Source organism: Heptranchias perlo, unplaced genomic scaffold (genome assembly GCF_035084215.1).
Source record: "Heptranchias perlo isolate sHepPer1 unplaced genomic scaffold, sHepPer1.hap1 HAP1_SCAFFOLD_300, whole genome shotgun sequence".
In the NCBI taxonomy this organism is placed as follows: Eukaryota; Metazoa; Chordata; class Chondrichthyes; order Hexanchiformes; family Hexanchidae; genus Heptranchias; species Heptranchias perlo.
The window spans coordinates 39,377-54,443 of record NW_027139312.1 but is presented as its reverse complement, the minus strand read 5'-3'; the positions used below and the strand labels follow the sequence as shown (position 1 = coordinate 54,443).

Here is a 15,067-nt window from a genome sequence, read left to right as displayed (position 1 = left end):
GGCTGATCTGATCCCAACCTCAAATCTAAATTCATGTCCAATTTCCTGCCCGCTCCCCGTAACCCCTAATTCCCTTTACTTCTAGGAAACTGTCGATTTCTGTTTTAAATTTATTTAATGATGTAGCTTCCACAGCTTCCTGGGGCAGCAAATTCCACAGACCTACCACCCTCTGAGTGAAGAAGTTTCTCCTCATCTCAGTTTTGAAAGAGCAGCCCCTTATTCTAAGATTATGCCCCCTAGTTCTAGTTTCACCCATCCTTGGGAACATCCTTACCGCATCCACCCGATCAAGCCCCTTCACAATCTTATATGTTTCAATAAGATCGCCTCTCATTCTTCTGAACTCCAATGAGTAGAGTCCCAATCTACTCAACCTCTCCTCATATGTCCGCCCCCTCATCCCCGGGATTAACCGAGTGAACCTTCTTTGTACTGCCTCGAGAGCAAGTATGTCTTTTCTTAAGTATGGACACCAAAACTGTATGCAGTATTCCAGGTGTGGTCTCACCAATACCTTATATAACTGCAGCAATACCTCCCTGTTTTTATATTCGATCCCCCGAGCAATAAAAGCCAACATTCCGTTGGCCTTCTTGATCACCTGCTGCACCTGCATACTAACTTTTTGATTTTCTTGCACCAGGACCCCCAGATCCCTTTGTACTGCAGTACTTTCCAGTTTCTCGCCTTGAAGATAATAACTTGCTCTCTGATTTTTCCTGCCAAAGTGCATAACCTCACATTTTCCAATATTGTATTGCATCTGCCAAATCTCTGCCCACTCACCCAGCCTGTCTATATCCCCTTGGAGGTTTTTTATGTCCTCCTCACTCTCTACTTTCCCTCCCATCTTTGTATCATCTGCAAACTTTGATATGTTACACTCGGTCCCCTCCTCCAAATCATTAATATAGATTGTAAAGAGTTGGGGACCCAGCACCGACCCCTGCGGAACACCACTGGCTACTGGTTGCCAGTCCGAGAATGAACCATTTATCCCAACTCTCTGCTTCCTGTTAGATAACCAATCCTCCACCCATGCCAGAATATTACCCCCAATCCAGGATTCTTTATCTTGAGCAATAATCTTTTATGTGGCACCTTGTCGAATGCCTTCTGGAAGTCCAAATACACTACGTCCACTGGTTCCCCTTTATCCACCCTGTACGTTATGTCCTCAAAGAACTCAAGCAAATTTGTCAGACATGACTTCCCCTTCGTAAAGCCATGCCGACTTTGTCCTATTAAATTATGTTTATCCAAATCTTCCGCGACTGTCTCCTTAATAATAGACTCCAAACTTTTACCCACCACAGATGTTAGTCTAACTGGTCTATAATTTCCAGCCTTCTGCCTACTACCCTGTTTAAATAAGGGTGTTACATTCGCAGTTTTCCAATCTGCCGGGACCTTTGCCGAGTCCAGAGAATTTTGGAAAATTATTAACAAAGCATCCACAATCCCTACTGCCACTTCCCTCAAGACCCTCGGATGTAAGCCATCAGGTCCAGGGGATTTATCCGCCTTGAGTCCCATTAATTTACTGAGTACCAATTCCTTAGTGATTTTAATCGTATTTAACTCCTCCCCCACGAGAGCCCCCTGTTTGTCCAGTGTTGGGATATTCTTAGTGTCCTCTACCATAAAGACTGAAACAAAATATTTTTTCAGCATTTTTGCCATCTCCATGTTTCCCACCATTAATTTCCCGGTCTCATCCTCTGAGGGACCTACGTTTGCCTGAGCCACCCTTTTTCTTTTTATATAACTGTAGAAACTCTTGCTGTCTGTTTTTATATTTTTTGCTAATTTATTTTCATAATCTACCTTCCCTTTCTTAATCAATCCTTTCGTTACTTTTTGCTGTCTTTTGAAGACTTCCCAATCTTCTATCCTCCCACTAAGTTTGGCGACCTTATATGTCCTTGTTTTTAGTCGGATACTATCCTTAATTTCTTTACTTAGCCACAGATGGCTGTCATTTCTTTTACACCCTTTTTTCCTCAGTGGAATATTTTTTTTTTGAAAGTTGTAAAATAACTCCTGAAATGAACACCACTGCTCATGTACCATCTTACCCTTTAATCTATTTTCCCAGTCCACTTTAATCAATTCCGCTCTCATACCATCATAGTCTCCTTTATTCAAGCTCAGTACGCTTGTTTGAGAACCAACCTTCTCACCCTCTAATTGGATATGGAATGTAACCATGTTGTGGTCGCTCGTTCCAAGGGGATCCTTAACTAGGACATTATTAATTAATCCTGACTCATTACACAGGACCAGGTCCAAGGTTGCTGCCTTGTAGGATCAGTTACATACTGCTCAAGAAATCCATCCCGAATACACTCAATAAACTCTTCCTCAAGGCTGCCCTGCCCAATTTGATTTGTCCAGTTAATATGATAGTTAAAATCCCCCATAATTACAGCTGTTCCCTTATTACACGCCCTGACTATTTCCTGATTAATACTTCTTCCAGCAGAGTTGCAACTATTAGGAGGCCTGTATACTACGCCCACTAGTGTTTTTTTCCCCTTATTATTCCTGATCTCTACCCAAACTGTTTCATTATCCTGATCCTTTGTCCCAATATCATTTCTCTGTATTACAGTGATTCCTTCCTTTATTAACATAGCCACCCCACCTCCCCTTCCTTCCTGCCTGTCCTTCCTGATTGTTAAATACCCTGGCATATTTAATTCCCAGTCGTTGTCACCCTGCAGCCATGTTTCTGTAATGGCCACAAGATCATACCCATACGTAGTTATTTGTGCCGTTAACTCGTCCATTTTGTTACGAATGCTACGTGCATTCAGATAAAGAACTTTCAGATATGTTTTGTGACACTTAGTTCCTGCTTTTTCCTTTTTTAACACTTTACCTTTTACTCCATACCTTCTGTCCCTTCCTGACACGCTTTCCTCTATCTCCCTGCTCAGGTTCCCAACCCCCTGCCACAGCTTTGATGCTGGGTTAATCGCCTTATGCCTTCTAGTTTTTATTTTATCTGTCGTGCCTAAAGTACACTTTCTTTCTGCTGCTCTACGCTTTTCCCTTTCACTTGTTCTTGAACAACTGTTTGTACTATTTGTATTGTAGATTTCCCCTGGGTCTTCCCCTCTCTTGCTGCTCTCAACTTTATTCCCTTCTGACTCCCCGCTCAGGTTCCCATCCCCCGCCACTCTAGTTTAAACCTTCCCCAACAGCACGAGCAAACACCCCCGCGAGGACATTGGTCCCGGTCCTGCTCGGGTGTAACCCGTCCCGCTTGTACAGGTCCCACCTTCCCCAGAACCGGTCCCAATGTCCCAGGAATCGAAATCCCAACCTCCTACACCATAGGTGAAGGTTCTCCCACAGTGCTGTTGGGAAAGGAGTTCCAGGATTTTGATCCAGCGACGATGAAGGAACGGCGATATATTTCCAAGTCGGGATGGTTTGTCATTCCCATGTGCCTGCTGCCCTCGTCCTTCCAGGTGGTCGAGGTCGCGGGTTTGGGAGGTGCTGTCGAAGAAGCCTTGGCGAGTTGCTGCAGTGCATCCTGTGGATGGTACACACTGCAGCCACAGTGCACCGGTGGTGAAGGGAGTGAATATTTAGGGTGGTGGATGGGGTGCGAATCAAGTCGGCTGCTTTGTCCTGGATGATGTCGAGCTTCATGAGTGTTGTTGGAGCTGCACTCATCCAGGCAAGTGGAGAGTATTCCATCACACTCCTGACTTGTGCCTTGCAGATGGTGGAAAGACTTTGGGGAATCAGGACGTGAGTCACTTGCCACAGAATACCCAGCCTCTGACCTGCTTTTGTAGCCACAGTATTTATATGGCTGGTCCAGTTAAGTTTCTGGTCAATGGTGACCCCCAGGATGTTGATTGTGGGGGATTCGGCAATGGTAATGCCGTTGAATGTCAAGGGGAGGTGGTTGGACTCTCTCTTGTTGGAGATGGTCATTGCCTGGCACTTGTCTGGCGTGAATGTTACTTGCCACTTATCAGCCCAAGCCTGGATGTTGTCCAGGTCTTGCTGCATGTGGGCTCGGACTGCTTCATTATCTGAGGAGTTGCGAATGGAACTGAACACTGTGCAATCATCAGCGAACATCCCCATTTCTGACCTTATGATGGAGGGAAGGTCATTGATGAAGCAGCTGAAGATGGTTGGGCCTAGGACACTGCCCTGAGGAACGCCTGCAGCAATGTCCTGGGGCTGAGATGATTGGCCTCCAACAACCACTACCATCTTCCTTTGTGCGAGGTATGACTCCAGCCACTGGAGAGTTTTCCCCCTGATTCCCATTGACTTCAATTTTACTAGGGCTCCTTGGTGCCACACTCGGTCAAATGCTGCCTTGAGGTCAAGGGCAGTCACTTTCACCTCACCTCTGGAATTCAGCTCTTTTGTCCATGTTTGGACCAAGGCTGTAATGAGGTCTGGAGCCGAGTGGTCCTGGCGGAACCCAAACTGAGCATCGGTGAGCAGGTTATTGGTGACTAAGTGCCGCTTGATAGCACTGTCGACGACACCTTCCATCATTTTGCTGATGATTGAGAGTAGACTGATGGGGCGGTAATTAGCCGGATTGGATTTGTCCTGCTTTTTGTGGACAGGACATACCTGGGCAACTTTCCACATTGTCGGGTAGATGCCAGTGTTATAGCTGTACTGGAACAGTTTGGCTAGAGGCGCAGCTAGTTCTGGAGCACAAGTCTTCAGCACGACAGCTGGGATGTTGTCGGGGCCCATAGCCTTTGCTGTATCCAGTGCACTCAGCCGTTTCTTGATATCATGTGGAGTGAATCGAATTGGCTGAAGACTGGCTTCTGTGATGGTGGGGATATCGGGAGGTGGCCGAGATGGATCTTTCATACTTTGAAATCCATTTGCCAGTTTTGCCCATTAATTTAATCTATTACTACCTCTCTGTAATTTTATGCTGCCATCTACACTGCTTACAATGCTGCCAATCTTTGTGTCATCGGCAAACTTGGATATGTGGCTCTCTATCCCGTCATCCAAGTCCTTAATAAATACAATGAATCATTGAGGCCCCACCACAGATCCCTGTGGGACACCACTAGTCACATCCTGCCAATTTGACAACCGCCCATTATCCCCACTCTCTGTCTCCTGCCGCTCAGCCAATTCCCTAACCAGGTCAATAATTTTCCCTCAATTCCACGAGCTTCAACTTTAGCTATCAGTCTCTTATGAGGAACTTGATCGAATGCCTTCTGGAAGTCCATATAAACAACATCCATAGACATTCCCCTGTCCACTACTTTAGTCACCTCTTCAAAACCTCCAATCAGGTTCGTCAGACACGACCTGCCCTTTACAAATCCATGCTGGCTCTCTGATCAGCTGAAAATTTTCAAGGTGTTCAGTCACTCTGTCCTTAATTATAGAATCTACTAATTTACCGACAACAGATGTTAGGCTAACTGGTCTATAATTACCTGGTTTCCCTCTCTCACCTTCGTTAAATAGCGGAGTGACATGTGCAATTTTCCAATCTAAAGGAACGGTTCCTGAACCAAGAGAACTTTGGAAGATTATAGTTAGGGCATCTGCAATGTGCTCACCAACTTCCTTTAAAACCCTGGGATGGAAACTAGAACTAGGGGGCATAATCTTAGAATAAGGGGCTGCTCTTTCAAAACTGAGATGAGGAGAAACTTCTTCACTCAGAGGGGAGTAGGTCTGTGGAATTTGCTGCCCCAGGAAGCTGTGGAAGCTACATCATTATTTCTGTTTTAAATTTATTTAGACAGTTTCCTAGAAGTAAAGGGAATTAGGGGTTACGGGGAGCGGGCAGGAAATTGGACATGAATTTAGATTTGAGATCACCAACCGGACGGACCACCCGGCATCGGACCACGAGGCACCGGACACGGCAACGGCAAACCAAGCCCAGTCGACCCTGCAAATTCCTCCTCACTAACATCTGGGGACTTGTGCCAAAATTGGGAGAGCTGTCCCACAGACGAGTCAAGCAACAGCCTGACATAGAAATACTCACAGAATCATACCTTTCAGCCAATGTCCCAGACTCTTCCATCACCATCCCTGGGTATGCCCTGTCCCACCGGCAGGACAGACCCACCAGAGGTGGCGGTACAGTGATATACAGTCAGGAGGGAGTGGCCCTGGGAGTCCTCAACATTGACTCCGGACCCATGAAATCTCATGGCATCAGGTCAGACATGGGCAAGGAAACCTCCTGCTGATTACCACCTACGCCCTCCCTCAGCTGATGAATCAGTCCTCCTCCATGTTCAGCACCACTTGGAGGAAGCACTGAGGGTAGCAAAGGCACAAAATGTACTCTGGGTGGGGGACTTCAATGTCCATCACCAAGAGTGGCTCGGTAGCACCACTACTGACCGAGCTGGTCGAGTCCTGAAGGACATAGCTGCTAGACTGGGCCTGCGGCAGGTGGTGAGCGAACCAACATGAGGGAAAAATCTACTTGACCTCGTCCTCACCAATCTACCTGTCGCAAATGCATCTGTCCATGACAGTATTGGTAGGAGTGACCACCGCACAGTCCTCGTGGAGATGAAATCCCGTCTTCGCACTGAGGACACCATCCAACGTGTTGTGTGGCACTATCACCGTGCTAAATGGGATAGATTCAGAACAGATCTAGCAGCTCAAAACTGGGCATCCATGAGGCACTGTGGGCCATCAGCAGCAGAATTGTATTCCAGCACAATCTGTAACCTCATGGCCCGGCATATTCCTCACTCTACCATTACCAACAAGCCAGGGGATCGACCCTGGTTCAATGAGGAGTGTAGAAGAGCATGCCAGGAGCAGCACCAGGCGTACCTAAAAATGAGGTGTCAATTTAGTGAAGCTGCAACTCAGGACAACATGCATGCTAAACAGCGGAAGCAGCATGCTATTGACAGAGCAAAGCGATTCCACAACCAACGAATCAGATCAAAGCTCTGCAGTCCTGCCACATCCAGTCGTGAATGGTGGTGGACAATTAAACAACTAACAGGAGGAAGAGGCTCTGTAAACATCCCCATTCTCAATAATGGTGGAGTCAAGCACGTGAGTGCAAAAGATAAGGCTGAAGCGTTTGCAACCATCTTCAGCCAGAAGTGCCGAGTGGATGATCCATCTCAGCCTCCTCCCGATATCCCCACCATCACAGAAGCCAGTCTTCAGCCAATTCGATTCACTCCACGTGATATCAAGAAACGGCTGAGTGCACTGGATACAGCAAAGGCTATGGGCCCCGACAACATCCCAGCTGTAGTGCTGAAGACTTGTGCTCCAGAACTAGCTGCGCCTCTCGCCGAGCTGTTCCAGTACAGCTACAACACTAGCATCTACCCGACAATGTGGAAAATTGCCCAGGTATGTCCTGTCCACAAAACGCAGGACAAATCCAATCCGGCCAATTACCGCCCCATCAGTCTGCTCTCAATCATCAGCAAAGTGATGGAAGGTGTCGTCGACAGTGCTATCAAGCGGCACTTACTCACCAATAACCTGCTCACCGATGCTCAGTTTGGGTTCCGCCAGGACCACTCGGCTCCAGACCTCATTACAGCCTTGGTCCAAACATGGACAAAAGAGCTGAATTCCAGAGGTGAGGTGAGAGTGATTGCCCTTGACCTCAAGGCAGCATTTGACCGAGTGTGGCACCAAGGAGCCCTAGTAAAATTGAAGTCAATGGGAATCGGGGAAAACTCTCCAGTAGCTGGAGTCATACCTCGCACAAAGGAAGATGGTAGTGGTTGTTGGAGGCCAATCATCTCAGCCCCAGGACATTGCTGCAGGAGTTCCTCAGGGCAGTGTCCTAGGCCCAACCATCTTCAGCTGCTTCTTCAATGACCTTCCCTCCAACATAAGGTCAGAAATGGGGATGTTCGCTGATGATTGCACAGTGTTCAGTTCCATTCGCAACCGCTCAGATAATGAAGCAGTCCGTGCCGGCATGCAGCAAGACCTGGACCACAAACAGGCTTGGGCTCATAAGTGGCAAGTAACATTCGCGCCAGACAAGTGCCGGGCAATGACCATCTCCAATAAGAGAGTCTAACCACCTCCCCATGACATTCAACGGCATTACCATCGCCAAATCCCCCACCATCAACATCCTGGGGGTCACCATTGACCAGAAACTTAACTGGACCAGCCATATAAATACCGTGGCTACGAGAGCAGGTCAGAGGCTGGGTATTCTGCGGCGAGTGGCTCACGCCCTGATTCCCCAAAGTCTTTCCACCATCTACAAGGCACAATGTCGGGAGTGTGATGGAATACTCTCCACTTGCCTGGATGAGTGCAGCTCCAACAACACTCAAGCAGCTCGACACCATCCAGGACAAAGCAGCCCGCTTGATTGGCACCCCATCCACCACCCTAAACATTCACTCCCTTCACCACCGGCGCACTGTGGTTGCAGTGTGTACCATCCACAGGATGCACTGCAGCAACTCGCCAAGGCTTCTTCGACAGCTCCTCCCAAACCCGTGACCTCTACCACCTAGAAGGACAAGAGCAGCAGGCACATGGGAACAACACCACCTGCACGTTCCCCTCCAAGTCACACACCATCCCGACTTGGAAATATATCGCCGTTCCTTCATCGTCGCTGGGTCAAAATCCTGGAACTCCCTTCCTAACAGCACTGTGGGAGAACCGTCACCACACGGACTGCAGCGGTTCAAGAAGGCGGCTCACCACCACCTTCTCAAGGGCAATTGGGGATGGGCAATAAATGTGGCCTTGCCAGCGACGCCCACATCCCATAAGTGAATTAAAAAACAATCACGGGCTCTGTAATACTGCCCCATATCTGTATCACAGACTCTCTTCCCAACACTGCCTCAATGTGTATATCACAGACTCTCGTAATATTGCCCAATGTCTATATGAGACTCTCTCCTAATCCTGCCCCATTTCTATCACAGACTCTTTCTTAATTCTAGCAGTGATCCTAGCACCAATCCCTGGGGAACACCACTCTTTCAGTCCACAAAACCGTTTGCCACTACTCTCTGTTTCCTGTCTCTTCGCCAATTTTGTATCCATGCTGCCACTGCCCCTTTTATTCCGTGGGCTTTAATTTTGCTGACAAGCCTATTATGTGGCATTTTATCTAATGTCTTTTGGAAGTCCATATACACATCAACCGCCTTGCCCTCATCAACCCTCTCTGTTACCTCATCAAAAAACTCAATCAAGTTAATTAAACATGATTTGCTTATACAAATCCACGCTGGCTTTCCTTAATTAATCCACACTCGTGTAACATTTGCAATTCTCCAGTCCTTCGACACCATCTCTGTACCTAAAAACGATTGGAAGATTATGGCCAGAACCTCCGCAATTTCCACCCTTACTTCCCTTAGCAACCTAGGATGCATCTTCCCAGAAATGCTAGGGAACCAAGGGTCCAGTGAGAAGGAGGAATTAAAGGAAATTAGTATTCGTAAAAGAAGTGCTGGAGAAATTAATGGGACTGAAAGCTGATAAATCCCCAGAGCCTGATAATCTGCATCCCAGAGTATTAAAAGAGGTAGCCATGGAAATAGTGGGTGCATTAGTTGTCATCTTCCAAAATCCTATAGATTATGGAACAGTTCCTGCAGATTGGAGGGTGACAAATGTAACCCCACTATTTAAAAAAGGAGGGAGAGAGAAAACAGGAAACTACAGACCAGTTAGCCTAAATTCAGTAGTAGGGAAAATGCTGGAGTCTATTATAAAGGATGTGATAACAGGACACTTAGAAAATATCAACGGGATTAGACAAAGTCAACATGGATTTATGAAAGGGAAATAGTGTTTGACAAACGTACTGGGGGTTTTTTGAGGATGTAACTGGTAAAATAGATAAGGGAGAACCAGTGGATGTGGTTTATTTGGATTTTCAGAAGGTCTTTGATAAAGTCCCACATAAGAGGTTCGTGTGCAAAATTAAAGCACATGGGATTGGGGGGAATATACTGGCATGGATTGAAAATTGGTTAACAGACAGGAAACAGAGAGTAGGAATAAATGGGTCTTTTTCGGGGTGACAGGCAGTGACTAGTGGGGTACCGCAGGGATCAGTGCTTGGGCCCCAGCTATTCACAATATATATCAATGATTTGGATGAGGGAACCAAATGTAATATTTCCAAGATGCTGACAATACAAAACTAGGTGGGATCGTGAGTTGTGAGGAGGATGAAAAGAGGCTTCAGGGCAATTTAGACAAGTTGAGTGAGTGGGCAAATACATGGCAGATGCAGTATAATGTGGATAAATGTGAAGTTATCCACTTCAGAAGGAAAAACAGAAAGGCAGAATATTATTTAATATGATGTGATAGATTGGGAAATGTTGATGTCCAAAGGGACCTGGGTGTCCTTGTACACCAGTCACTGAAAGTAAACATTCAGGTGCAGCAAGCAGTTAGGAAGGCAAATGGTATGTTGGCCTTCATTGCAAGAGGATTTGAGTACAGGAGCAAGGATGTCTTACTGCAGTTATACAGGGCCTTGGTGAGACCACACCTGGAGTATTGTGTGCAGTTTTGGTCTCCTGACCTAAGAAAGGATATACTTGCCACAGAGGGAGTGTAACAGAGGTTCATCAGACTGACTCCTGAGATGGCAGCACTGCCGTATGAGGAGAGATTGGATCGACTCGGCCTGTGTTCACTCGAGTTTAGAAGAATGAGAGGGGATCTCATCGAAACATATAAAATTCTGACAGAGCTGGACAGACTGGATTCAGGGAGGATGTTTCCCCTGGCTGGGGGGTCTAGAACGAGAGGTCACAGTCTCAGGATACGGGGTAGGACATTTAGGACTGAGATGAGGAGAAATTTCTTCACTCAGAGGGTGGTGAACCTGTGGAATTCTCTACCACACAAGGATGTTGAGGCCAAGTCACTGAATATATTTAAGAAGGAGATAGATAAATTTCTCGACACAAAAGGCATCAAGGGGTATGGGGAGAGAGCGGGAATATGGTATTGAGATAGAGGGTCAGCCATGGTCATATTGAATGGCAGAGCAGGCTCGAAGGGCCGAATGGCCTCATCCTGCTCCTATTTTCTATGCTTCTATGTCCCATCTGAATCGGGTGATTTATCTACTTTAAGAACAGTCAGCCTTTCTAGTACCTCCTCTATCAATTTTCAACCCATCCAGTATCTCAACTACTCCCCTTTCACTGTGACATTGGCAGCATCTTCTTCCTTGGTAAAGACAAATGCAAAGTACTCATTTAGTACCTCTGCCATGCCCTCTGCCTCCATGCGTAGATCTCCTTTTTGGTCCCTAATCAGCCCCACCCTCCTCTTACTACCAGTTTACTGTTTGCATGCCTATCGAAGACTTTTGGATTCCCTTTTATGTTGGTTCCTAGTCTATTCTCACACTCTCCCTTTGTCCCTCTTATTTCCTTTTTCACTTCCCCTCTGTACTATCTATATTCAGCTTGGTTCTCACTTGTATTATCAACCTGACATCTGTCATATATCCCCTTTTTTCCGTTTCATCTTACTCACCATCTCTTATGTCATCCGGGGAGCTCTGGTTTTAGTTTCCCTACCTTTCCCCTTCGTGGGAATGTATCTGGACTGTACCCGAACCATCTCATCTTGAAAGGCCATCCAATGTTCGATTAGAGTTTTGCCTGCCGATCTTTCATTCTAATTTACCCGGGCCAAATCAGTTCTCAACCCACTGAAATTTGCCCTCCTCCAATTAAGTATTTTTACTCTAGATTGCTCCTCGTCCTTTTCCATAGCTAATCTAAACCTTATGATACTGTACACAGACTCTCTCCAAATACTTCCCCATGTCTGTATCACAAACTCTCTTGCAGTACTACCCCTATCTGCTTAGCACCAACACTGTGCTCCCTTAATTCACAAACCATGCAACTTCTCACCTGCATGTGTCACAGCCAAAAGATGGCAATCCGCAGACTCCGAGTTCTCAATCACTGCCAAGTGTACAATGGGTTTGAAGACAGCGCGGTCTATGGTCCTGAAATGGATAAATGATCAGTAAGAAGAAAACATCAACAGTACACAGGTATACCCACAGGGAAAGAGGTATACTCACGGCAATAATGCGGAGAGACGTACACTCACAGTGGAATATCACAGAGTGAGATGTACACACAGGGGAATATCACAGGAAGAGGCACACACGTTATATATCCAATAAGACTTCAAACCAAGACCCTGTCTGACTGTTAGTGGACATTTAAGATCCCAAGTCACTCTTCGAAGAAGAGCAGGGTATTTTCCCAATGTCCTAACCAATATTCCTCCCTCAACCAAGATCACCAATGAAATGGCAAAACTGTGGCAAATGGATTTCAATGTAGGCAAGTGTGAGGTCATCCACTTTGGACCTAAAAAGGATAGATCAGAGTAATTTCGAGATGGTGAAAAGCTCAAAACAGTGGAGGTCCAAAGGTACTTAGGGGTCCATGTACATAGATCATTAAAATGTCACGGACACGTACAGAAAATATTCAAAAAGGCTAATGGAATGCTGGCCTTTATACCGAAAAGACTAGAATACAAAGGTGGAAGGTTCAAGGACCAGAAGACGTAAATTTAAGGTGATTGGCAAAAGAACCAAAGGTGACATGAGGAAGATTTTTTTTTACACAGCGAGTGGTTAGGATCTGGAATTTTTTTTAATTCGTTCACGGGATGTGGGCGTCGCTGGCGAGGCCGGCATTTATTGCCCATCCCTAATTGCCCTTGAGAAGGTGGTGGTGAGCCGCCTTCTTGAACCGCTGCAGTCCGTGTGGTGACGGTTCTCCCACAGTGCTGTTAGGAAGGGAGTTCCAGGATTTTGACCCAGCGACGATGAAGGAACGGCGATATATTTCCAAGTCGGGATGGTGTGTGACTTGGAGGGGAACGTGCAGGTGGTGTTGTTCCCATGTGCCTGCTGCTCTTGTCCTTCTAGGTGGTAGAGGTCGCGGGTTTGGGAGGTGCTGTCGAAGAAGCCTTGGCGAATTGCTGCAGTGCATCCTGTGGATGGTACACACTGCAGCCACTGTGCGCCGGTGGTGAAGGGAGTGAATGTTTAGGGTGGTGGATGGGGTGCCAATCAAGCGGGCTGCTTTATCTTGGATGGTGTCGAGCTTCTTGAGTGTTGTTGGAGCTGCACTCATCCAAGCAAGTGGAGAGTATTCCATCACACTCCTGACTTGTGCCTTGTAGATGGTGGAAAGGCTTTGGGGAGTAATGAGGTGAGTCACTCGCCGCAGAATACCCAGCCTCTGACCTGCTCTCATAGCCACAGTATTTATATGGCTGGTCCAGTTAAGTTTCTGGTCAATGGTGACCCCCCAGGATGTTGATGGTGGGGGATTCGGCGATGGTTATGCCGTTGAATGTCAAGGGGAGGTGGTTAGACTCTCTCTTGTTGGAGATGGTCATTGCCTGGCACTTGTCTGGCGTGAATGTTACTTGCCACTTATGAGCCCAAGCCTGGATGTTGTCCAGGTCTTGCTGCATGCGGGCTCGGACTGCTTCATTATCTGAGGGGTTGCGAATGGAACTAAACACTGTGCAATCATCAGCGAACATCCCCATTTCTGACCTTATGTTGGAGGGAAGGTCATTGAAGAAGCAGCTGAAGATGGTTGGGCCTAGGACACTGCCCTGAGGAACTCCTGCAGCAATGCCCAGGGCCTTGACTCACCTCATTACTCCCCAAAGCCTTTCCACGATCTACAAGATGATTGGCCTCCAACAACCACTACCATCTTCATTTGTGCTAGGTATGACTCCAGCCACTGGAGAGTTTTCCCCCTGATTCCCATTGACTTCAATTTTACTTGGGCTCCTTGGTGCCACACTCGGTCAAATGCTGCCTTGAGGTCAAGGGCAGTCACTCTCACCTCACCTCTGGAATTCAGCTCTTTTGTCCATGTTTGGACCAAGGCTGTAATGAGGTCTGGAGCCGAGTGGTCCTGGCGGAACCCAAACTGAGCATCGGTGAGCAGGTTATTGGTGAGTAAGTGCCGCTTGATAGCACTGTCGACGACACCTTCCATCACTTTGCTGATGATTGAGAGTAGACTGATGGGGCGGTAATTGGCCGGATTGGATTTGTCCTGCTTTTTGTGGACAGGACATACCTGGGTAATTTTCCACATTGTCGAGTAGATGCCAGTGTTGTAGCTGTACTGGAACAGCTTGGCTAGAGAGGCAGCTAGTTCTGGAGCACAAGTCTTCAGCACTACAGCTGGGATGTTGTCGGGGCCCATAGCCTTTGCTGTGTCCAGTGCACTCAGCCGTTTCTTGATATCACGTGGAGTGAATCGAATTGGCTGAAGACTGGCTTCTGTGATGGTGGGGATATAGGGAGGAGGCCGAGATGGATCATCCACTCGGCACTTCTGGCTGAAGATGGTTGCAAACGCTTCAGCCTTGTCTTTTGCACTCACGTGCTGGACTCCGCCATCGTTGAGGATGGGAATATTTACAGAGCCTCCTCCTCCCGTTAGTTGTTTAATTGTCCACCACCATTCACGACTGGATGCGGCAGGACTGCAGAGCTTTGATCTGATCCGTTGGTTGTGGACTGCCCGAGGGGGTGGTGGAGGCAGATCCAATCATGGCCTTCAAAATGGAACTGGATAAGTACGTGAAAGGAAAAATTTGCAGGGCATGGGGAAAGGGCGGGGAGTGGGACTAGCTGGATTGCTCTTGCATAGAGCCAGCGCAGACACGATGGGCCAAATGGCCTCCTTCCATGCTGTAACCTTTCTATGATTCTAAGTTATGTTACAGTTATTCAAAGAGCTGGTTAGACCACACCCAGAGCACTGTGTTCAGTTCTGGGAACCGCACCTTAGGAAGGATATATTGGCCTTGGAGGGAGTGCAGCGTTGGTTTACTAGAATGATACCTGGACTCCCAAGGGTTAAGTTACGAGAAGAGATTACACAAACTAGGGTTGTATTCCCTGGAATTTAGAAGATTAAGGGGTGATTTGATTGAGGTTTTCAAGATATTAAGGGGAACTGATAGGGTAGATGGAAAGAAACTATTTCCGCTGGTTGGGGAG

The 15,067-nt window shown here is 47.1% G+C and overlaps 1 protein-coding gene across 1 annotated transcript in view; it reads right to left on the bottom strand.

The window, feature by feature from the left end:
* Nucleotides 1-15,067, bottom strand: part of nup155 (nucleoporin 155) — a 239,580-nt gene that overhangs the window by 185,143 nt on the left and 39,370 nt on the right. Inside the window, exon 10 of the mRNA XM_067978489.1 lies at nt 11,916-12,013. Coding sequence (XP_067834590.1) covers nt 11,916-12,013 — 98 coding nt within the window. The remainder of the gene's footprint in view (nt 1-11,915; nt 12,014-15,067) is intronic.